Source organism: Schistocerca serialis, chromosome 2, assembly GCF_023864345.2.
Source record: "Schistocerca serialis cubense isolate TAMUIC-IGC-003099 chromosome 2, iqSchSeri2.2, whole genome shotgun sequence".
NCBI lineage: Eukaryota > Metazoa > Arthropoda > Insecta > Orthoptera > Acrididae > Schistocerca > Schistocerca serialis.
Window position 1 is genome coordinate 516,196,268 of NC_064639.1, and position 24,579 is coordinate 516,220,846.

The 24,579-nt window shown below is 38.4% G+C and overlaps 1 protein-coding gene across 1 annotated transcript in view; it reads left to right on the forward strand.

Moving 5' to 3' along the window:
- The window catches only part of LOC126457482 (alanine--tRNA ligase, cytoplasmic), a 184,324-nt gene that overhangs the window by 142,329 nt on the left and 17,416 nt on the right, over positions 1 to 24,579 (forward strand). Inside the window, exons 12-16 of the mRNA XM_050093777.1 lie at positions 980 to 1,149; positions 1,256 to 1,510; positions 1,642 to 1,895; positions 5,809 to 5,917; positions 12,317 to 12,469. Of these exons, the coding sequence (XP_049949734.1) occupies positions 980 to 1,149; positions 1,256 to 1,510; positions 1,642 to 1,895; positions 5,809 to 5,917; positions 12,317 to 12,469 (941 nt within the window). The remainder of the gene's footprint in view (positions 1 to 979; positions 1,150 to 1,255; positions 1,511 to 1,641; positions 1,896 to 5,808; positions 5,918 to 12,316; positions 12,470 to 24,579) is intronic.

The following is a 24,579-nucleotide window of genomic DNA, read 5'->3' on the forward strand; positions in this document are numbered from 1 at the left end:
CAGTATCACACCCATGCATGTAGTACAGTTTGTTTAATGTCAAACATACACCTTAGGCATTGTTGCATGATTCAGTTGTCATTTGTAGTATTTATTTTTCTTCTGCCACACATTTTCCCCCTTCTCCGATAATATTCCGCCGCAATTTGACGTCATTCTGATCAGTGGTGTTATTTTGACAGTGGTTTGAAAGTTTAACTTTAATTATAATTACCCTGTATCTTCTGTGATTTTGTTATTTGTTTTGTGTTACTCTTGCCTTTTTCTATTCGTTTTTATTGTACATTGTTGTTCTCAGTCCTCCATATCCCCCCAACCACATCTCTAGTTTCAGTTGTGCTGTTCATATCTCTCTCTCTCTCTCTCTCTCTCTCTCTCTCTCTCTCTCTCTCTCTGTCACCATCATCTCTGGACTGAAGCTGGTGCAGTGATTACTGATTAGGTTATATCTTTGACACCATACGCCCTTCATCATTGTTTTCCTTCAGACTCATTCCCTTTCCTCCCACCAACAGGTAGGCCTCTCTCTTCCTGTCATCTATATTTTTCCTCTTGAACTTAAGTACAGGACAGTAATTGTATCTCGTGTACTGTAAGTTCATTATTTTGTTGAATGCTTTTCCTGTGGATAAATCAGGTATAAGGTTGGCTGGAACCTTACTTGCTATAGTTCTTTATCAAACACTGCTGATGCTTTCTGGAACTGCTTACAAACTGCAGTCAGAAAGATTCCTCATTAATATATTCAAAGCAGGACATTTAGAGTACTAAGCTTTTCCATTCCATACTGGACTACACCACAACTCAAAGAATTCTGTAATCCAAATCATTTATGTATTATCACAAATCCAGTTGTGCTAAGTTCATTTCATTCACATGTATCCCTCTTGGCCTTGTAGTTTTCATAGATGTTAGTGCATTTCATTGTGAGACAGAGTATTTTATATGTGCCATATTTACTTAAATTAATTTATTTCAGAATTTGGACCGTGTATTGGGGAAGTGGTTGCAATATATTACATGAAAGAGTTTGTAAATGAAGTCACCTCTGGTCAAGAATGTGGGATAATTCTTGATAAGACATCGTTTTATGCTCAGCAGGGAGGCCAAATATATGACGAGGGTTACATGGTGAAAGTTACAGATGAGGTAATATTAGCTAAAAAAAATTGTGGTTGATCATTTTTAAACTGCTGTTTTCCTCTGTTCTTTTTCCCTGCCACTAGTGGTCTCATAATTTCAAATTTATTTACAGAATGTAGAGTTTTCTGTGAGAAATGTGCAGGTCTTTGGAGGATATGTGTTGCATATTGGAACTGCTGAAGGAAAAATTCAAAAAGGAGACAGAATGTCACTTCATTTGGATACTGTTCGAAGGAGGTTGGTAATGAACAATCATACAGGTACACATGTACTCAATTTTGCACTGAGAGCTATTCTTAAGACTGAAGTAGACCAGAAAGGATCACTGGTGGCTCCCGATAGACTTCGTTTTGACTTCACAAACAAGGTAATTTTATCTCACATCCCCCTCCTCTGTCATCCTTTGATTAATACAGCCATAGCTGTCTTGCAAGAATTATCAAAAATTTTTTAATTTTAATTACTATTAATTATTAGAACTGAATTTTTTATTTGCAGGGACCAATGTCAGTGCAACAGGTAAAAGAAACTGAAAGTGTGTCAGTGAATATGATACAGCGCAATGAACCAGTTTATGCGAAGGAATCACATCTAGCAACAGCAAAAACAATCAAGGGTTTACGAGCAGTTTTTGATGAAGTTTATCCTGATCCTGTTCGAATAGTTTCAATAGGTGTGCCTATTGAGAAACTAGAATCTGATCCTTTTGGACCTGCTGGAGACAATACTTCAGTTGAATTCTGTGGTGGAACGTGAGTCATTGCGATTTACATTTGCAGTTTTGTGACCATGCATTTACATATAACAGTGTCAAGTTAATCCAGAAAAGCCTCCAAATTACCAGCCTCTGAAAGAGGATGGTGTGAAGCAAAATATATGTTTAATTACCACACTTTCAAAATTCCTTTCAGCACTAAACTTTATCATCATTTCCAAACCTGTGATGTAATTACTTTTCCTTGTGTAGATAGCAACACCACCAACTTTCTGCTGCTTTCTATTTCTGGTACTGCGTAACAACTACGTACAAGAGGAGCCAGATTTGTAATAGAGCCTTCAAAATATCTAGTTTGTTTCCTAAATCTTACACATACTAATAAGAAAGATAAATTTGTCGCTTGTAATTGGTAATCTTTATGGGGCACCATGATGTTGCACAGATTGGAACTGTCTAGTTAAAGAAACAGAGTAGACATCTCCTGCTTTTAAGTGGATATGGAAATTTGCTTTGACCTCTGTATTAGGCCCCTACCAAGGATTCTGTTTTTTGTTTTGGCTGTTTGATTACTTACAGAATTCTTTTGCTGCTTTAAATACACTTTACTCCTGCAGTATAACTCGCTTCTGTAAGTACTAGAAATGACACCGTATAAGTGAACAGGACTGTTTCAACGGTTTAAGAAACTTAAAGTTTGTTCGGAGACAGTGTCAAATAATTGTTTCATTTTTTAAGTTTTCATTCATGAAAGCAAAACAATATTCTTTGACAATTTATTTGAGGGCTCTCCAGATGAGTATCAGCAGTTACCTGAAACTGTGCTATGTTGCCCAATGTTTGTTGTACTTGTTATGGGCCATATGATTGCGCGCAGTTGCTATTCTAAGGTCCAGGTATTGTTCTAAAAATCTAACATTATTTTCTTTAATTTCATTCTTCGTCAATACATAAATATTAACTGGACCTCGTGAGACACGTATCACAAGTGCTTGTTTCAACAGGTGCTATGTCAGTACATCACATGCATGCACTTTGTACCTCCTTATTTATACTTTATTTACAGACAATCATTCAGATACATCAAAACAATTTGTCTCACCTTCTCATAAGCAGGATTATTAGAACCTTTGTTTAAATTTCTTGTGATAGTTTTTGTCTCTGTGGGAAAGACAGATAAGCCATGGCTACTTAATAGTGATTTTTTTTTTTACAACTGGTGTAAGTTGTTGAATTGAACTTCACACCTAGTTTAACTAGACTGCTTATTTTGTGATTCATTCTACTAGGAAATTTTGTGAATGAGTACTGCATTATTTATTTTTCTGTAACTTTTCAAATTGCACAATGGTTGTGTTGCACTAAATTTACTCTACTTTCACTGTTTTTCACAGCTATATCAAGAGATTGAAATTTATTGTTCAGATTTCTAGCATGGTTTGCGTATGCATCTACCAATGTTTTTTTTACTTCAAGTTTACTTATGTCGATTTTTATGACACTGGTTAAACATTGTAAACTGGACACACATTCGTTCAACTTTGAAATTTCAAGCTTTCAGTTCGCACACCCATATGTTTTCCAGTGAAATTAAACTTTTTCTTAGAGCCACACAATAGACTTTTAAAACACCAATATTTTTAATAGATCATTTCATACATCCTATTATAATGATTGATATAAATTATTCCATTGCTTACAAAAAAAATTAGGTACAGTAGAATAAGCTTTTTAGTGAAGAAAAAATATTGTACTGTCAGAAATGCGAAAATGGAGCAATCATGAAAAGAAAAAATGGCATTTTTGTTGTTCTAGTATATTTATTTTTCAACCTTACATATAAAGTTGTTCTACCAAGAAGTGACAAAGAACCATAAATAAGAAAAATATCATATTATGAAAAAGTTGATATGAATGTTTTAAAAGCAGAATGGTGCATTTTGGAAAAAGTCGATGTGCAATGTGCTCTGGTTATTTTTCTTGTTATAGATTTCACATCTTTTGAGAAAAATAGGAGTCTGGGAAAGACATCGTAGTTGCGTTCATTGATATAACAAAGGCTTATGACACTGTTCGAAAGGCAGAGAGATGGCAAGGTCTGAATAGACTGGAATTGTCAAAAGAAATGTGTCTTAACATCAGAAGCATGTACAACGAATGTCTGAATTATGTTTCAATAGAGGGCAGTGAGAAAATGTGCTGCCACCAGTGCTCTTTACTATAGTCATGGACAACATCGTAAGGAAAGTTCAGCAAGGGTCAGCAGCAGATGTTATGAAAATCATAGCATATGCAAATGATGTGATGATTTGGGAAGAAAATGAGCAGAGGTCAGAAGGAAAATTGAACAGAAATTGGAAGAATAACTAAATACCTGGAAGAGTGTAATTGAAAAAGCAGGCATGGAAATAAACTTAACAAAAAGTGAAGTAATGAAAATCAGCAGGAAAAATGAAGGATGTGAGTTGTAATGGAGAAATTATTAAACAAGTAGATGTTTTCAAATAGCTAGCTTCTAAATTAACCAAGAAGGAAACATCAAGAATGATATTGTGGAGAGAATTGAAAATTTTTTAGAACTTTTAATTATTGTGTATCGAATGTAATTAAAAATTGGAAAATACTTGCTAAAACAAAGATCATGATATGCAAGTCATATTGTCTGGCAGTTTTGACCTATGGATCAGAATGTTGGACCTGGACAAAGAAAGATCTGAGCAGAATACATGCAATAGATGCACTTTTTACAATGCATCCTGGGCAAGACTAGAAGGGACTGGATAAGGAATGAGACAATATGAAACACACTTCAAATTAGTGCCTAAAAAGAAACTATGGAGAGAAATGGGCTTAAACAATTTGGCCAATTTTAAGAAAAAACAAGACGAGAAAGACTTCTAAGAAGAGCCCTAGAGTGGACAGAATCTAGACGAAGAGCAATCAGAATAGCATGAACAAGAGAGAGGGATCAGGTGAAGGATGATGTGAACGGAACAGGATTATAATGGGAGGAGAATGACTGAATGTGGGAGAAAAGAGAAGCTTGCTAGAGGCTCTGAACAACATATATAATGCGAAATATTTCAGGAAGAGAAGTAGTTTTACTTCTTTTGGTATGCTTAGAATATACTAAGGAGCACAATAATTCTGGTCTCTCCAGGCATGTTCATTGCTTGTTTAGAGTATAGGTTAATTACATTTGCAGATGTAACATATTTCAGTTTCTTTGTCAGATAAGCTATAAAGAGAACATTGCAGTCAGAAAACAGGGCTGGATTTTATAGGTACATCTGCCTTGTAAGTTAATGTTTGTTTTGACAGAGTCAGGAAAAGTATGCAGATCTGATGTGTTAAAATCCAATATTTCTTTCCCGAATTATTAAACAGAATTACTGTAGATCAATAATAAAATCACTTCTACCTTTTGATACTGTAACTCATTAGATGCATTGATATATTTTGTATATTGTTCCGTATTAAATGCAAAATTCAATCAAGAAAACTGTTGAAATTAAAGTGACTGATTCACTGACCAGTAGAAACACTTCAAGCAGTAATCCTAGTTTCCCAAATCAATTGTTTATTCCTCAGGGAAGCAAGAGAGATTTGTTGAGAGAAGTTGGAAAAAAAGGGCGAAGAGGCAAAGTATCTTCGTTTTAGTCCCCCCCTCACCCTCGCAACATACGGGCCCCACCCAAAATAATATCTGAGTGACCTTCCCCCTTACCCCACCAACCCCTTTCCAACCTTCCTTTTTATCCTCATTTTCTTATGGTTCTGAAACTAAAGTTAATAATTTCTACTTTGTTTTTATTGGCAATAATAGAACTTGTGCTTTCCAAAGGTTTGTACAGCCAGCTATTCTATTTCAATATTTTACTCATTGTTCTTGAGACCTACAGCAGTTGAGATACCTGTTTTGATTAAATGCAAGTTCCACTTCTTTGCAGGCACTTACATCAGTCTGGGCACATTGGAGACTTCATCATTGCAAGTGAGGAGGCAATTGCTAAAGGCATAAGAAGAATTGTAGCTCTGACTGGTCCAGAAGCTGCAAAGGTTGTTCAAATATGTTATTATTTCCTGTTGGGAAAATTGGAGTGTGAATGGAAAATATTCTATGTGCCTTTTTTCACTAAATGCATTTTCAGTTGTTGCGTTCTCGGTACTTGGTTGCTTTTCCTTAGACTTGATCCAGATGCCAAAGAAAGGAAAAAGTGTTTTGAACATGTGTTATTAGATGGCACACGTAGTCTTTATGCCATGCTGTGCTTTGCCTTGGAGGTCAAAAATTTAAAATATTTTTTAGTAGTTTTTATATCCTGCCTACTCATCAAGTATGGAGTGCCTAGGATAGCTAGACAACAATTCATGAAAATCGTAATGAATTTTATTACAGAAAATAAACAACAATAATTAACTTTGAGAAATACAGATGTGTTGTAAGCAAAGGGCGACATGCAAAATAAACAATGTCCTTCAGTATAACGATTCCAATACAAGTGAAGTAATACCGTGGATGCTTCTATCCAGGTCGCTGGTCTTGGCACTTCTGTAGAACTGGGCCGCGACCAGTTGGCATGGCGCTTATGTCCTTTTTGTTGAAACTGTAGGTGTATACAAAACATAAGGGGTGATCGAAGCTTCCATTCAAAGCCATACAATCAGACTCGGTATGCCAGTCAGGCAGAATCACCATAAGCGCTGAGGCAATCACCCACCCGATGCAGCAGGATGAAGATACCTGTTTGGTAAAATGCTGTATCCTGCTGTGTGAAGAGCATATTCTCATCCCTCAGGAATAATTGACCCTTCAAGGCAATTTTTTCCCCCTCCAATTGACTGAAGGCATGATAATTGCATAGGGAAAGGTATGTAGAAAGATCAGGACTATAGGATTGGTGCTAGAATGTTTTCCACATGAGTTGGCATCATCGGTAATGGATGAGCCTCCCGGATCAACAAGCATCTCAGGTCGAATCATGACAAGCACAGAATTTGGAACACTGTTCCACAACAGTAGTTTTCGACAGAAATGCTCCCCCATTCACATTCTTCATTCTCAAATGGATGTCTACCTGTATTCATCATTTGGCAGTCAAGAAAAGAATGAGGATCCATTTATTAATAATGTCAACAGTTAACATTTCTGCATTTAGTGTATGCATGTCAGGCTGCTACAAATGCCACACTTAAATCTTGCCTACATGTCCGTGCTTAAGTAACGACATCAGAGTCATGATATGTTGCATACATTCTGCAGCAGTGCCCTCAAAGGGAAATTTTTTGTTGCCCGTTATACATGTGGATTCTTGCAAAGAAGAAAATGGCAAACAGTCACAGTTAGTAATGCTGTTTATTTACGCAAATACCATCATTACCAATTTCAAGCCAAAAGGCTCATCTTCAAAAAGTTGTTCGTGTTTGTATTACATTTGTTGTTGTTTACATTAATTCTTGGATGAAAAGCAGCCAACAGCTAATATAAACAGTAACAAATATAATATAAATGTAAACAGCAATCTGGAGATACACTTCTCAGTTTCAAACAAGTAATGATGATGCTATTTGAGTGAAGACATAGCTTTATTAACAGTGGTTGGTTGAAGTTTTGTTTCTTTGCTCGAATGAACTGTAAAAGCTTTGTTATTGGTACTTGGAACCAGCCAGTTTCCTGGTATGGTACTTAGAACTTTCTTAATAAAATATTTATTTTCGGTTGTTAGGATACAACTCAGTTGCAGATATGTTCAAACAGAGCTACATTGTTTTTTCATCTCCTGAAAAAGTCAGATTTGCACTTGGAATATTTTCCATTTCCACTCTTCAGTTGATTCTAACACTTTTTGGCCAGTAGCTCTGACTATTATTTCTTCTTAGTTATATTTTTATCTGACTGTGTTGCATCTCTTCAATTGTCATTGATGAAGATACATTAAACAGCTGCAGTTACTCGAATAAATGCACAAATATAGCTGGTACAGGTGGAAAATAAAGAAATCTTGAGATTTTGTTGCTGTTTTTTTTTTTCTAAAAAAAAAGGAACAGAAAGCAAAATGATAAGTAGAGGAGATGCAGAGAGCTATGAAAGATGTAAAGAGAAGGGAAAAAGTCAACATATAATCGCTTTCATATCATAATGTCATTTAAATTGAAGTTCAACAATGTAAAGCAGCAGATGAAAGTTTAGATGGTGAATTCATATTGTTGGGGCCCAGAGGTGACCCCAGCAATGACATGAAGTGGCTGTATGAAGGTCAGAATGAAGCACTGCTGCCTTCATCTGGACATGTGTTGAGAGTGGTGGTGGTGATTGGAATCGAGCAGCGGATTGTTGGTAAGACATCCCTGAATGAATAGGACTTTCATTCGTGTTAAGTACAGAGGTGTGTTCACCACAGAAACTCAGCAGGGCACCTGGGCTGTGGCAGGATAAATTGTGTCACCCGCCGATGCCACCAGCATGGCAGTAGCTGACAAGGACAGCGTACAGTGGTCGATGAATGGCAGTCACATCCAGGCTGTGCTTTGGGCCATGAAATATCGCCCAGGAGGGGTGGTACTCAAACCATAGCCTCCAGCAAATTTGATGTTGAAGGCGTGTGCTGACCCAGTGCAGCAATCAGTGACAAAGTGGTCCACAAGGACTGAAGTGCGGCAACAGAATAGCCAGACAGTTACCGGTCTGGACTGGAGCACATATCTCACCAGGAAGGTGGTTGCCCTCAGTAGGTAGCCACCCAGTAAGTGACTCAGCGATGTTAAGATGCCAGGTGGCCCAGTTCAGGTGGATGGCTGTAGCTCCTGGAACCCATGTCCAGAGTATGCGATTGGCTGCATTGCTGTGTACTACAAATAGTCATCATCTCAAAGTTAGAGCCTAATAATGGTAGCATAGCCTAGTATCGCGTAAACGTCTCGGTACCATCTGAGAACATATGACTACACAGAAAGAGGGACTGATTCAAGTACTGTTTTGCAAACCAGACCAGCTGCTGTTTCCCTCTCGCCAGTGCGTTAGCCCAGAAATCAAAACAAGTTAGCATGCTTGCTGGCCATCATGAATCAATTGAGACTTCAGTTGTCCTGCTTTTCTCATCCAGTCTGTTTTTCTGTAGGACCTGGCATAGCAGAAAGATGTTTCAGTTTCTCTTTCCACAAGTTGTGGTGGCTGTATTTGTCAGCATCTGCATACTGAATAAGTACTCTTGCACTCTGAATATTTCTTCTTACTGTCTTTTTGCTCCCTAAGACATAGATTTGCTGCATTGGTACCAATCTTTCCAGTGCTCCAGACCAGCTTGTGGTGTCATTCATCCCTTCTTCATGTCCAGGTTTTACATACATGAATGTAAAACATCTGAACACATGTTTTACTAGTTGACATAATAATAGAAAATAAATAAAAGTTTTCGCTTGTCCCTCTTACTCTAATGCAGCATAAGTGACACAGTTTATTGGCTATTCCTTGACCTCTGTTGTTCTGCATCATCACCCAACAAACTAATAATATAAATTACCAAAACTATTCTTAGTTAATTCCTTTCACCAATCATTTAACAGCGAATTGTTCCATTCAGTTGTTCATCATGCTTCGCATTCTTACTCATTTACCAACGGTTTCTAATTTAATTATTACTTAACTAATCATTATTCACTATGAGTAGCACAGTACATTGGTAGTTGATGAAATTGGAATTCACAGGGATGGGCGGTTTTCCGGTTGAGTTAGATGCAGGTTATACAAAGCAAGATCAGAAATGCAACAGTACCAGGAACTGAGGCAATCAAGGTCATAATGTTATTGCACTGCCTATTGTGGTACTGCTGTACAGTCAAGAAAACAAAACTGTTTGCATGGAAAATGGCTACTCATTGAACCAGAGTTCTGCTGTGTCCCCAATGTGGTAGGTCCCAGTGGCCTATTTGTTGTAGCTTCTCTTGTCTTGAGGTTTACAATGCTGGTGCATATTATTTATAGTCTTCAAGAGAACTGTCGCAGTAAGAACCAAAAAATCTAAAAAAAAACTCCCAACAGCACCATGCACGTAAAGATGAAAATGGTAGTCTTTTTAAACAAACTCTTAATCACTTTCAGTAACAAAACCACAACACAAACATTCTTGCACCTTGTCACATCAAAAACATAATACCTACCGTTTTGAGCACTCAGCTGCTCTGGTGTGATGCCGTTGTTCGTTGTCAGGTGCCTGCCCCTTCCCCACAGTATGCGGCTTTGTGCCATCCTCAATGCACCCTAGTCCACTGCTACCAGCTGCTGTATCAACATAGCAGTTGATGCGTGGTCTGAGCACCAGTTCTCACTAAGCATTCGTGTAGTGCACACAAAAAAATCTTAAATAAAAATGTAGCACCTTACATTACTGTCTGCTACTGTTTAGGCATACTGCTGTTTCTCTTAACATTTATCCTTGGTATTGCTGCATAAATTTAAATACATAATTTAAGAGTCTGATATCACCTTGCTGAGCAGTCTTGATTCATATCACTACAAACACTCAGATTCGTTATTGTCACTGCCTTCATCTTGGTTACTGTTGCAATTGTCGCTGTCTTCTTTAATGTAGTGTTTTAACACTTTTTGCACATCTTCTTTCTGTAGTATACTTCAGTGTCTGAATGCACAAGGTGAAGTATATTGGTATGCTGTTTTTCTAACAGTAAGATACAGTCAGTTGTAAATTAGATAAAACTTTTTATTGCATTAATTATCTATTCTCTTTGACTGCATGTGGGTATGCACAAGTACTAAATTTCCAGGTCTATATATAATTGGATACGCCAACTTATCGTGCGCAGCTTTACGTTTGCCACCAATTTCAGTAATGTTTCCTTCACATTTTTAATGCACAGTCCAAGGAATGTCATTAGCAGACAAGTCTCCAGTTGCTTTACTTATTAAGCTGTCAGGGTTCTGGTCAAATAATACTTCAGTTGTGGTATTATGTGGTTTATTGTTTAAAACCTTTTCAAATTTTCTGACAAACTGTCTCCACTTTACAGTCTTTTTCTGGCAATATACTCTGCAAAGCCTATTCATATCCTTCATTATACACTCATATTTATTAGAAGTTGACCTGTAGTGTGTGTATACACTGGCACAGCATAACATTTTTCAAAGTCATTCCCACCAGTTGTCTCCCATTGTCACTAACTGTTTTCTCAAGCTCACACATCTTCAGGAAGTAAAATTTTTCAGTTTTGATGCTTTGACTGTTCCACTAGGCTTTTGTAGCAGATATAAATTTACATGTTTTGAGAATAACTAAATATGAATCTGTTAATGGCCACAGAAGTTTAATGGTATGTTTTAGGGTTGTACCATATTTAACTTGTAAGAAATGAAACTGTAATTCTTAATGTTACCACCCCCTGTGGGTTCGGGCGTAAGAATAGGCCAGCAGTATGCCTGCCTGTCGTAAGAGGTGACTAAAAGGAGTCTCAAACATTTCGGCCCTTATGTGATGGTCCCCTCTTGGGTTTGACCACCACATTTCAAAATTATTCCAAAGAGCGAGCCAATTGGGGAAGGGCACCTTACTTGGTGCATTGTGTCCACCATGCATTGAGACCTTTACCCAGCTTATTCGTCATTGCATTGCAGTCCCGCTTGCTCTCCATCTCTTGGGCAAGCATAAATTCCTGGGTGCGATTTCCGCCATGCACTCTGAAGTGTCGCTTTCTTGGGCGGGGATGCATTTCTGGGTCCGATTTCCACCATGCACTCTGCAGTATCGCTTTCTGCGCTGACGACGACCATGGACCACTTGCCACCTAATATCCAATACAGTAGCCAGTCCATTGTGGTGGGGCCGCCATGTACCCTGTTGATTGTAGCCCCCTGACAACACAGGGATCGCTCTACTGTTGGCTGTGCCATTAACTCCTCACATATGCCAAGGAGTAGATGCCGACAATGCACCTGCACACCAAGCAAAACTGGTTCAGGATACAATCAAAACCAGACTTGGCCCCTTCTGACTACCATTTGTTTTCATCAATGGGACATGCATTGCCTGAGGAACACTTAGATTCCTACAAAGAAGTCGAAAATTTGGTGTCTGATTGATTTGCTTCAAAAGACGAACATTTCTATTGGCGCGGTGTCCACAAATTGCCAGAAAGGTGGTCAAAATGTATAGAAATAAATGGTCAGTACTTTGAATAAAATGTTTTTACTTTTCAATTCAAAATTAGTGTTTCATTTTCACACAAAAACGCTCGTTTCGTACCGGTACACCTGGTATTTTAAGAGTTTTCATCAGGAATTCAAGGATATGGTTTCTGAAAATAGGTACTCGTCAGCATTTCTATCTCTCTATCATTTTTAACAACCTTCTGAGCTGAAATTTTTATTTTACAAACAATTCTTCTAATATTTTATCACTTTAAGTTACATTATTTCATACTTTTAATAATTTGCTCTTTTACTTACAGGCTCTGAAGAAAGCTGATGTTCTTCAGAAACAACTTAACCAACTGCAGTCAGTTCTAAATTTACATGATGATTCCAATATCAAAGATCTGCAGAAGATGATTGCTGATTTGTCAAATAGTGTGTCACAAGCAGTAATTCCATATTGGAGAAAGGTAATTGTGTTTCATAAGTGGCGAGTAGGAAAAGGAAAAAATCGTTTCTTTTTGTCAATTTCGGTGTTTCTTTTTGCAGATTTTGGCATCGTTTTTGCCAATTTTTGTGTTTGTTTTTTTACCAGTTTTGGTATTGGCTTTTTTACCAATTGTGGTGTGGAGGTTTTTTTTTACCAGATTTGGTGTAATTTTTTGCCAATTTTGATGTAATTTTTTTGCCAATTTTGGTGTCAGTTTCTGGTGTATTTGGTTTGGGGTGTGGTGCATTCGTTATTTTCATCTTATCGCGCGCACTCACACACACACACACACACACACACACACACACACACACACACACGCCCACACGCGCGCGCGCGCGCGCGCGCGCGTGATGCAAAGAAATCTTCATCTTGTTATTTGAACCACTTTCCCATATATTCTTTGATCAATTCATTGTTGCTGACCTTGTTTCCTCATAATGCCTCCTTGAGTGGACCAAATAAATGATAATCCAAGGGAGCCAAATCTGGACTCACCCAATCCATTTTTTCAGTGGTTTTGTGGATCAGGTGGGTGATTTGAGGTGACCATAGTCTTGTAGCAATATTACACCTTTTCTTTGAGATCCACAATGTTTTCCTCCCATTTTTGGCTTTACTTTGTTCATCAGCACGTCTGAGTAGTAGACACTGTTTATTGTATGCTGATCTTCCAAATATTCACAAAAGGTGACACGTTGGGCATCCCAAAAGGCGGTCAACATTACTTTTCCTGCCGATGATTGTATTGTGAATTTCTTTTGGGCAGATGTGCTGGTGTGCTTTCATTCCATGCTTTGGCATTTTTAACTCCAGTCCTAATTAGTGAACTCAAGTTCCATCACACTTTAATATCTTGTTTATGAAAGGTGAACTGTTGTAGCCACTTCCAAAAATTTCTGCAGTTCATACAAATTTCACCACACTGCAAAATCATTCAAGAAAAGATTTTAGCAGATTTTTCACATTCAGAAAGCGAAAAAAGGATCACAGGAGGTTGTCCAACTAATGTGGAAACTTCCAGAGGGCACACCATTATTAAATGCAATATTGTGGATATAAGCAAAACCATTATTAAGCATCAGCTGCCCTCAGCTCTTCCTAGCAGTGCCAACCTTTAGTGACAGAAGTACAAAACACCTCCTACAAAACTGTTTCGTTCCTACATCTGGTTCTCTCTCTGATTATTGAGTGTCCCTAATGTTTACTGGCATCACATATCTCATTTATGTACATTATTTTAAAAAAATTGTTTACATTTGACCCTTTAACACCTGTACAACCATAAAGAAAGCATTGTCATAACTTTAAAGTTCTCACCAAAGATACTATGCCACTCATTTGTTAAAACAAAGCAGCTACTGAGTGTATATTTGATCACAAAAGACAAGCTTTTTGAGAAAAATACTAGATATTTGACAGTGTTTACATTTATATCTGGTGTTGGGGAAAGTGGCTTTTTCACTAAATAATGAAGCGACTTGCGTCTAGTCAGAATATTTTTAAAGCTGAATCCTGCCATTACTGATATGTTAGATCAGTCTCTTTGCCATGTCAGTGTTTAACTGACTCCATCGTAATCATCTTATGGTTGAAATGAGAATCTGTGACTATGAATATAGAATTGCATGGATCTGTTGTAAAATTTCTTAGGTTAGTGCCAATGTGCTACCCAAAGTATTTCAATGTTCTCTTCATCTCTGCCTGAAGTATTTGTCCCTTCATGTTTCTCAAAAACTTTCCGATTTCATCACAAAAAATTCCTTTTGCACAATAATGAAGCAGTCTTCATACACTGACTTGGAAATTAAATCAAACACAGTCCGAACGGGTCTGCAAGGCCCAATGGTACAGCCTGGCTGCCATGTCATCCTCAGCACTTAGGTGTCACCTGGTGCAGATACGGAGGGGCATGCGGTTAGCACGCCATTCTCCAGGCCGTTGTCAGTTTCCGTGACCAGTACAGTAGCTCCTCAATTGGCCTTGCAAGGGCTGAGTGCACCACGCTTGCCATCAGCATTCAGCAGACTCAGACAGTGACCCATCCAAGTGCTAGCCAAGCCTGACAGCGACTAACTTTCAGTTTATGACTGTGGGAAGGCTGTTGGCTTAACGTGGAATATAAATATTGGTTTTATCTAACAATGTCACATTTCCTGATATTTTTGCCAACAAATTGTACCAAAAACAATGCAGTTTAGAGAGATTCTTAATGTGGTGCATGATTTAAGCTGCATATCTTCATTGTATGCAAGTATAAATAAGAAAACTACCAGATGCAACACTTTAACTTCAGAACACTAATAAACATGGCACCTGCTCAGTTTGCTTCCATCACCCATTAAGGTGATTCCAAAAGAAACTGTCAAACCATATCATGCAGTACAATTGAAATTCATCTCTCTATGGCTGTTGTGGTGTCAGCGAACATCACATATCCTGTGCTGTGTGATTGGCTATGGAAGCTAACCAAGCAGATGCCATGTTGATTAACACGTTTGCAAAACTACATAACATAATTGACCATGCACGTGATAGATATGCACCCAGCAGAACAGTTTACAGTGGGGAGGGAACCTCCATGGTATACAGTTACTGTAAAGAAACTTCTAAAGAAACAGACATCACTGCATAATAGATGTAAAACAAAGCATAGGGCTATAGATAGAGAGATGCTGAATGAAATGCATTTGGCTGTCTAGAGAGCAGCCCTGGATCTACTATATTTCCAAACTGGGGCAAGACCTGGATAGTGGCCATTTTCATCTACCTTATTTACTTAAATAACATGGCAGAACAAAATTTACGAAGTACCAATATCACATGCCTATTATGTGTACTACAAGCAAAAAGTTTTATGTTAGGAAGTAATTTCAGATTTCATTCATATGCTCCAGTTTTTCAAACACAAGATCGAAAAGTAGTAGTACTTTTTGTCCACTATAAGTTGATGATTGGCACGGTGGCTGTCAGCAATGGTCATGACACCACATTACGCCCGCCAAGGGTAGAGGAGTGGCGAGGGGAAGGCAGTGTTGGCTGCCTGCAGCAGTGCTGGCACCACCGCCCACGTTTGGTGCTTAACACTCACGGAAATATTTCCCACTTAAGTGACACTTCTGTAAGATTGGAAATCACCTAATTTGTTGACATATTCATGATCGAGAGTTTTAGCTACAACTTAAGTTGTTATTTATGTGTCACAAATAATGAAAAATGAAAGTAGATGAACGTGCAGCTTACGACACTATGAATCAAGTGTCAAAAACTGATTTTTTGAATCTGTTCAGACATTGCATTTATTAAACACAGCACAGCAGTAATACTTACAAAGCATAATTAACTGTACCTGAAATAACTGCCCAAATGATGTTCAGTAAAGATAACTGTCATTCGTGTTTGATTGAAAATCATCATAATCATCATAGCTTGAGGGTGTGGTACTGATGAAAACTTAATCAATGACCATTTCCATTATTCCATCTCATGTCCAGTACTCTTGCTCCAGCTGCTGCACTTTCCTGTGGGAACCTAGCCAATCCTGTGCAGTAACTGAAAGGAAAGCAGCATTAACAAGATTCTGCAGTCTTTCCTTTGATATGTCACCAGTGACGTTGTTCTCCCTGAACCTGCATTTTATTTTGGCTCACGCCAGTTTTGTCGGATTTAGATTGCAGTTGTAGGGCGGTAAACAGACTATTTTTTGGCCTCTGCTCTCGGTGACTTTATCCACAATGTACACTTTCACTGCTAGTTTGTTTTCCTTTCTAGGCAACAGTTCAGTCATTCTGATTGAGTTGTTGCAGTTTATTTGGCAGTCTCGCAACCACTCTAAAATCATTAACCTGCAGTCACATTTATTAGGCATTCTGTCAAACTTCCTGCCGTGGTATGGTGCATTATCATAAAATCACTGAATTTGGTGGAACATAGGAACCACCATATCTGCAAACCCCCCCCCCCCCCCCCCCCCCGCACGCCACCCACACACACACACACACACACACACACACACACACACACACACACACCTGTCAACATACAGTTATTTCATCAATTTCAAGAAATTCGCAAGTTAATGAAAACAGTTTCTTGCATGAAGCTCTGACAAACTAAAACTTTGTACCAGAGTGGGTTCCCAGGTTCGAGTCCCGGTCTGGCACACAGTTTTAATTTTTCAGGAAGTTTCAGATCAGCACATACTCTGCTGAAAGGTGAAAATTTGTTCCAGTTTCTTGCATCTTGCTGCAAGTACTTGTAAAATTTGTCATTTAATTAGTTTTTTTCAAACTTACAAAAGTTGTGTGTGCTCTGAAAACATCAGTTTCAAATATAAGATTAGCACAAAGACAAATAGGCTGAAACAAATGTACTGCTGGAACCCTTAAGCACAAATAATTGGCACAACCAGTCTAGGAAATGCGAAATGAGCTTACCATTAAATTTGTTTCACCAGCAGGGAAAACATAATGACAATATAGCCATCTTTAAATTTTACATTATTTTTTAATGTTACTTTATTTTTTAATGTTACTTTAAACATAAGTGCTTTACATTTATGTTAAAATCAGTAAATACCGCTTTCAAAATCAAAGAGTAATTAAAAGGCAGTCTCTTGAGATATTGCATCGCATTTTTGTTTTCTATTATTGAATATTTGATTATAGAATAGACAAGAGATGTTTGAAATTTGCATATGACATTCTCAAAGCTTTTAGTATACATGAAATCCTCTGATTTTAGTTAATTGAATAGTGTTTTGTGGTAACATGAATAGGTACTCCTCTAACATTTTTCCTGTTTTTAATTTTTGTGTTTCATCATGATTTTTATTCATTAATAATAATGCAGCAACAGTGAAGGCTGCTTTGGTTTTTAAGAATAACTGCACTTTTGCATGTTATGGTTCATTCGGACATCAACTTAGATTGTGTTTAGATATGTTCAATAAACAAATGGGAAGTGTTTCAAAATCATATGAACAATAGATAAACAAATGTGCTCTGGATGCTTCCTAGCTTTGTGAAATAAAGTTTTCTCATTCAAGAATGTGAATTTGGTGCCTCCTGAAATTGCCACCCAGGGCAAATATCCAAGATATTCCCTCCCCCCTTTCCCTCCCCTGTATCCCTTATAGATCTGAGCCTGCTGGAGAGCAATGTGTGATGCCTTCAATTACTACCATAGCAGTTATTATCAAATGATATTTCATAAAACCCGAAGATATTATGGTCATATGTAAAGGCTGTTAGTGCCACAAAGCTAGTGTCCAGTCCCTAGCGAATGAGACAGGAACTGAAATTGAAGGTAGCAGAGCAAAAGCTAAAATGCTTAATTCCATTTTCAAATGTTTCTTTACATAGGAAAATCCAGGAGAATCTTCCCAGTTTAATTCACATACCACTGAAAAGATGAATGAATAAGTATTAGTGTCAGTGGAGTTGAGAAACAGCTGAAGTCGTTAAAACTGAACAAAGCTCCATGGTCAAATGGAATCCTTTTTAGAGTCTATACTGAATTTGCGGCACAGTTAGCCCCTCTTCTAGCTATAATATAGTGTAGATCCCTCAAACAAAAACCATGCCCAGTTCTTGGCAAAAAGCACAGGTCACACCCGTCTACAAGAAGTGTAGTAAAAGTGATCCACGAAAGTACCACCCAATATCCGTGTCACCGATTTGTTGTAGAACCTTCTAATATATTCTGAGTTCAAACATAATAAGGTATCTTGAACAGAATGACCTCCTCCATGCCAACCAACATGAATTCTGAAAAAATTTTTCATGTGGTACTCAACTCGCACTTTTCTCTCATTATGTACTGAAAGCTTTGGATCAAGGCAATCAGGTAGATGCAGTATTTCTTGATTTCCAAAAAGGATTTTCCTTGGTACTACATCTATGCTTATTGTCAAAAGTATAATCATATGGGGGTATCAAGTGAAATTTGACTGGATTGAGGACTTTTTGGTAGGGTGGGCGCAGAATGTTATCATGGATGGAGAGTCGTCGTCAGATATAGAAGTAACTTTAGGTGTGCCCCTGGGAAGTGTTTTAGAACTCTTGCTGTTCATATAGTGTATGAATGATCTTGCAAACAATATTAATACGAGGGCAGTTCAATAAGTAATGCAACACATTTTTTTTCTCGGCCAATTTTGTTTGAAAAAACCGGAAATTTCTTGTGGAATATTTTCAAACATTCCCGCTTCGTCCCGTATAGTTTCATTGACTTCCGACAGGTGGCAGCGCTGTACAGAGCTGTTAAAATGGCGTCTGTAACGGATGTGCGTTGCAAACAACGGGCAGTGATCGAGTTTCTTTTGGCGGAAAACCAGGGCATCTCAGATATTCATAGGCACTTGTAGAATGTCTACGGTGATCTGGCAGTGGACAAAAGCACAGTGAGTCGTTGGGCAAAGCGTGTGTCATCATCACCGCAAGGTCAAGCAAGACTGTCTGATCTCCCGCGTGCGGGCCGGCCGTGCACAGCTGTGACTCCTGCAATGGCGGAGCGTGCGAACACACTCGTTCGAGATGATCGACGGATCACCATCAAACAACTCAGTGCTCAATTTGACGTCTCTGTTGGTAGTGCTGTCACAATTGTTCACCAGTTGGGATATTCAAAGGTTTGTTCCCACTGGGTCCTTCGTTGTCTAACCGAACACCATAAAGAGCAAAGGAGAACCATCTGTGCGAAATTGTGGCTGAGGGTGACAATTTCTTGTCAAAGGTTGTTACAGGCGATGAAACATGGGTTCATCACTTCGAACCTGAAACAAAACGGCAATCAATGGAGTGGCGCCACACCCACTCCCCTACCAAGAAAAAGTTTAAAGCCATACCCTCAGCCAGTAAAGTCATGGTTACAGTCTTCTGGAATGCCGAAGGGGTTATTCTGTTCGATGTCCTTCCCCATGGTCAAACGATCAACTCTGAAGTGTATTGTGCTACTCTTCAGAAATTGAAGAAACGACTTCAGCGTGTTCGTAGGCACAAAAATCTGAACGAACTTCTCCTTCTTCATGACAACACAAGACCTCACACAAGTCTTCGCACCCGAGAGGAGCTCACAAAACTTCAGTGGACTGTTCTTCCTCATGCGCCCTACAGCCCCGATCTCGCACCGTCGGATTTCCATATGTTTGGCCCAATGAAGGACGCAATCCGTGGGAGGCACTACGCGGATGATGAAGAAGTTATTGATGCAGTACGACGTTGGCTCCGACATCGACTAGTGGAATGGTACCGTGCAGGCATACAGGCCCTCATTTCAAGGTGGCGTAAGGCCGTAGCATTGAATGGAGATTACGTTGAAAAATAGTGTTGTGTAGCTAAAAGATTGGGGAATAACCTGGTGTATTTCAATGCTGAATAAACAACCCCTGTTTCAGAAAAAAATGTGTTGCATTACTTATTGAACTGCCCTCGTAGTAACCTCAGACTTTATGCATATGATGCATCTGTAATGACATACTATCTGAAAGAAGCTGCATAAATATTCAGTCATATCTTGATAAGATTTCAGAGTGGTGCAAAGGTTGGCAGCTTGCTTAAATGTTCAGAAATGTAAAATTGTGCACTTCACAAAACAAAAAAATGTTGTATCCTGTGGCTATAATATGAATGAGTCGTTGTTGGAATTGGCCAACTCGTACAAATACATGGTTGTAATACTTTGTAGGGATATAAAATGGGTAAAGCAGGTGATAAACAGTTTATTGGTAGACTATTGGGGGAGTGCAGTCAATCTAAAAAGGAGATTGTGTGACCGGTTCTAGAATTTGCTCAAGTGTATGGGACCCATACCAAATAGGACTAACAGGGGATATTGAATGTATTTAGAGAAGGGCAGCATGAATGGTCACATATTTGTTTGATGTGTGGGAGAGTGTCACAGAGATCCTGATGGAACTAAACTGGAAGGCTCCTGAAGATAGATAAAAATTATCCTGAGAAAATCTGTTAGCAAAGTTTCAAGAAATGGCTTTAAATGATGACTCTAGAAACATACTACAATCCCCTACATGTCGCTCACAAGGGGATAGTGAGGATAGGATTGGAGTTATTACTGCACACAAACAGAGGCATTCAAACAAATATTCTTTCCACACTCCATAATTGAATGGAACAGGAAGAAACCCCAATAACTGGCACAGTGGGTCGTACACCTTGCAGAGTACAGATGCAGATGTTGAACTGCCGTATTTTGGGGTTTTCATATTTTTACTGGTGTACTACAAATTTATGACATTTACGTAAGACACCACATAAACACATTAGATGCTGGCCTCAGTCACCCTGAGTGGGGCATCTGATGTTTTTAACATATTTTCAAAAATTGTAGCTTTATAACTGTGATTGAAATAAATTTGTGTGATGTTTAAAATGAAACAGTAAACCTGGTTTATCTTTTCTTAAGAATCTTATTATGAAATATTAATATTAGCAGATACACAAAATGTTGTATTGTACGCATGGTTCTTAGTATAATATGTTCTGAAATACTCAGGCATATAAAGAGCTACATTACAATTTGGACTCAACCAGACATTTCCTTTTTGCATATTTTTTCCTTTCTGGTTCTTACTGACATCAAGTTTGGTGTCTCATCCCGCTCCCCTCCCCCTCAGTGGATGGCATCTTTTTGGCAAAATGTCATCCACTAAGTCTGGTTGGTCGAAGAACTGGAGACGAATTAACCTCTTGAAGTATGTTGCCTTGTGCCTCAAAAGAAATTTGTAACTACAAGAAACTGGGGGAGGGTGCACTTTATTCTTTCACTCATATTGTGTGTCCCTTTGTACAGTGTGAATGCATTCGTGATGCTCACCACAAACCAATGAAAGAACAGTTTTCCCACCATCTAAACTGTTCTCTCTTGAAAGAATAATAAACAATAATTTGAAATGATCTATCTTCTCCTACTTCATGAGTATTATAATCCAGGGTTACATCTGGTTTTGCTTAGTTACTGCCTCCACTCATGAGCTCACAGTTACCTCTGTTGCTGAAGTAGTGTAGCATCAAAAACATCTCTAGTCTTCCTCCATTTTAGGCATAGCAGATGTTCTCTTCTCACAAAAAAACATGTGTCCTTTATTTATTCTCGGCTTTATAACCACACATTAAGGACGACCTTTCCTGTTGAACATTAAAGCACCTACTGCTTTTGCCTTACACTGCCGCAAACAGCCAAACACAGTAGGTGACATATAATAGTGATCTAGGTATGTCATGTAATGTTTGTGTAAGTATTTTTCTAATATTACAATAGGGGAAAGGCAACCACACCTACAGCAAATTGAAGTGTGGAACACAAAAACACAGATCAGAAAACAGAATTCACACTGGCTTTTTGGGCACTAGCTCTTTTACCAGCAATGGTACACACATTCACACACACAACTACACAGACACCCAAATGAACGTTAGTCCTGCTGTGTGCTTTTGGGTGTCTGCTTGATTGTTTGTGTAAATGTGTGTACTATTGCTGCAAAAAGAGTTAGTATTCAAAAGCTAGTGTGAGTGCTACTTCCTGTAATACGTATCTGTGCTCTACACATTGATCCGCTGTAAGTGACTGGTTGCCTTTCCCTTATTTTACGCGTTGCTCCTTCCAATAATTTCCACTGTTGTTATAGTTTTTTTATAGGCTATTAAAAAGTGCCATACCGCCATGCTCCTGGTCCCCGCCATGCTCCTGTGCCCCTTTCCCAGCACTCGCACCTCCAACCTAAGTACACATCCAGTTGAAACATCAGTAGCAAACAGTAGCTTTGTGCCGTACTTGTGTAATTTGCTTTTCAGTAAACATTAGTATGTATTTGTCCTTGAAATGCATCAACTGACAAATATTCATAGGAAAAAAATAATGAGGGGGAGACTTTATTCTCAAGGAAAAAAAGGATTAATTTTGAACAGTGGGTCACAATTAGGCTGATTGTGAGGAATGTAATTTTCATTGTTGAAATGCAACTTCAACAAAATTGCTTTGAATCTATTGTGGCTCATAACTGTTGCATCAGACTAACTATGAAAAATGGCACTTTTGACCAATAATCATTGTTTTTCGGCTTCCTCAAAACACACATGTGAAGGCACAGTTGGCCACAAATGTATTTTGCCTTCTGTGCATGACTATTATTGAATCAGCATACCAGGTAGTCTCATTTTATATTGTTTTTATTATTTCATCTTTTGTCTAGAGTCTCTTTGACAGTAATTCTTTAATTACTTACCTGAACATTCACACAGCAATTTGGATCAGTAGTGGAATTGTCAACTCTGTCAGAACTGGAATCGTAGATTTCTTCTTTCAGAAGATTGAAAACATCACTGTCATTGACATTGGCATGGCAAAACTACGTAGAACTCGAGCAGTGGGCCAACAAAGATACAAGCAGCCGATGAAAGCAGTATGGTACTCACCTCAGACTGGCAACGTACAAAACTCAAATCAGAATCGGAAGACTATGCAGTAGCACAGTGCAGATCTTATCCCTTGTGCAAACTACATTGTTACAGCGGGGGACAGGAACGCGAATGACAGCTCACACAGTGTGAGCAAAACTTTTCCACTGTCTGCCTAACTAAATGCCACTGCCCATCCCTACTCAGGCTCTGTCCACAGTGTATTAAAAGATCTCTCATAATTGTATCATTTTCGATATGGTTTGTTGTGTTAAAGTGTTGATAAATGTGACATTGGTGAGCAAAACTGTTACTGGAATGGAGCTCTTCGGAAGTAGAACCTTGTTCGTTATGCAAGAAACGAGCTCTCATTTAGGATAATATATGGGCACCAAACTTGAGGAGGAGGTCAAAATACAGTTTCAGGAGTCGGTGACTTTCAGTACCTATTTGCACTGCCACCCTCACATTTACTACATTTTTAAATGGGAATGAGGAAAATACCAAATTTTGTAAAAACCCACCAACTGCACATTGTGTCACTTAATACCACCTTTTTCACATTATCATTCACACAAAATTTTTCTCCTCCCTAATGATGAGATTTTGACCCAAATGGCTCTTCTTAATATTTAAGACTACAGTGTGAATATTGTGATGAAGTGAAAATCAATATTATGAATGTATTAGGACTAGAACTTTGCTTCTGCCATTTTGCATTAGACGGTAGTAGCGGCAAGTGCGGTTCGGGTGGTTGGTCATAGGTGTAATACAATAAGCTTAGGCATCTGTAAACATAATGCCATAAAAATATTAGTATGTTTATGATTACATCATAAAGGCATTCTCGATTAAGTACGTCAACTTACTTACCCATTCCTTGCCATTTGCGGGAAGTTCCAATTTTCTGCTTTAACACGAAGAAATCTGTGGCTCTTAAAATGCTGAGTAAGACCAATGGTGAGGGAACTGTTAGTGGAAGAACGTGCAGAGAATGTTTTCAACGCCTTAAGAATGATGATTTTTATGTTGAAGACTGACATGGCGGTGGAAGACAGAACATTTTCATAGCTACTAAAACAGGTGAAGACAGTCCAGGACATCATTATCGAAAGCAATTGATGCATTCGAGCCCAGCACTGAAACATAAATGGCCACATTACAGCAATAGACACATAAAGGTAATTTTGCAGCAGGTCAGTGCTCGAACCCATGTCGCAAAACCCATCAAAATATACATGGAAACGTTGAAATGAAAAGTCCTGTCCCTCCTGCCGTATTCTCATAGTTGCTCTCTCTGTCTACCACCTTTTTCGATCAGTAGCATACAGTCTGGCTGACCAGCACTTGCAATCATATGAACAAGTGCAAAATTGAATCAATTCATGGATCCCCACAAAAGACACCCAGTTCTTCCACCAAGGGATTCGTATGCTATCCAAATGATGTGAGAATGTAATGGCCAGCAATGGGCAATACTATGAATCATAATTTTTTTGTAAGTTTTTCACAATAATGCCCCGAACTGCGAGAAAAAAAACGCCTGAAGCAAAGTTGTAGACCTAGTATTAATTTCAATAGTGTGTGTGTGTGTGTGTGTGTGACTAATGATTTAATTATAATCTGTTGATAGTTATTTTAATAAGCCCATTTCCTGTTACCTTCCAATCCATAT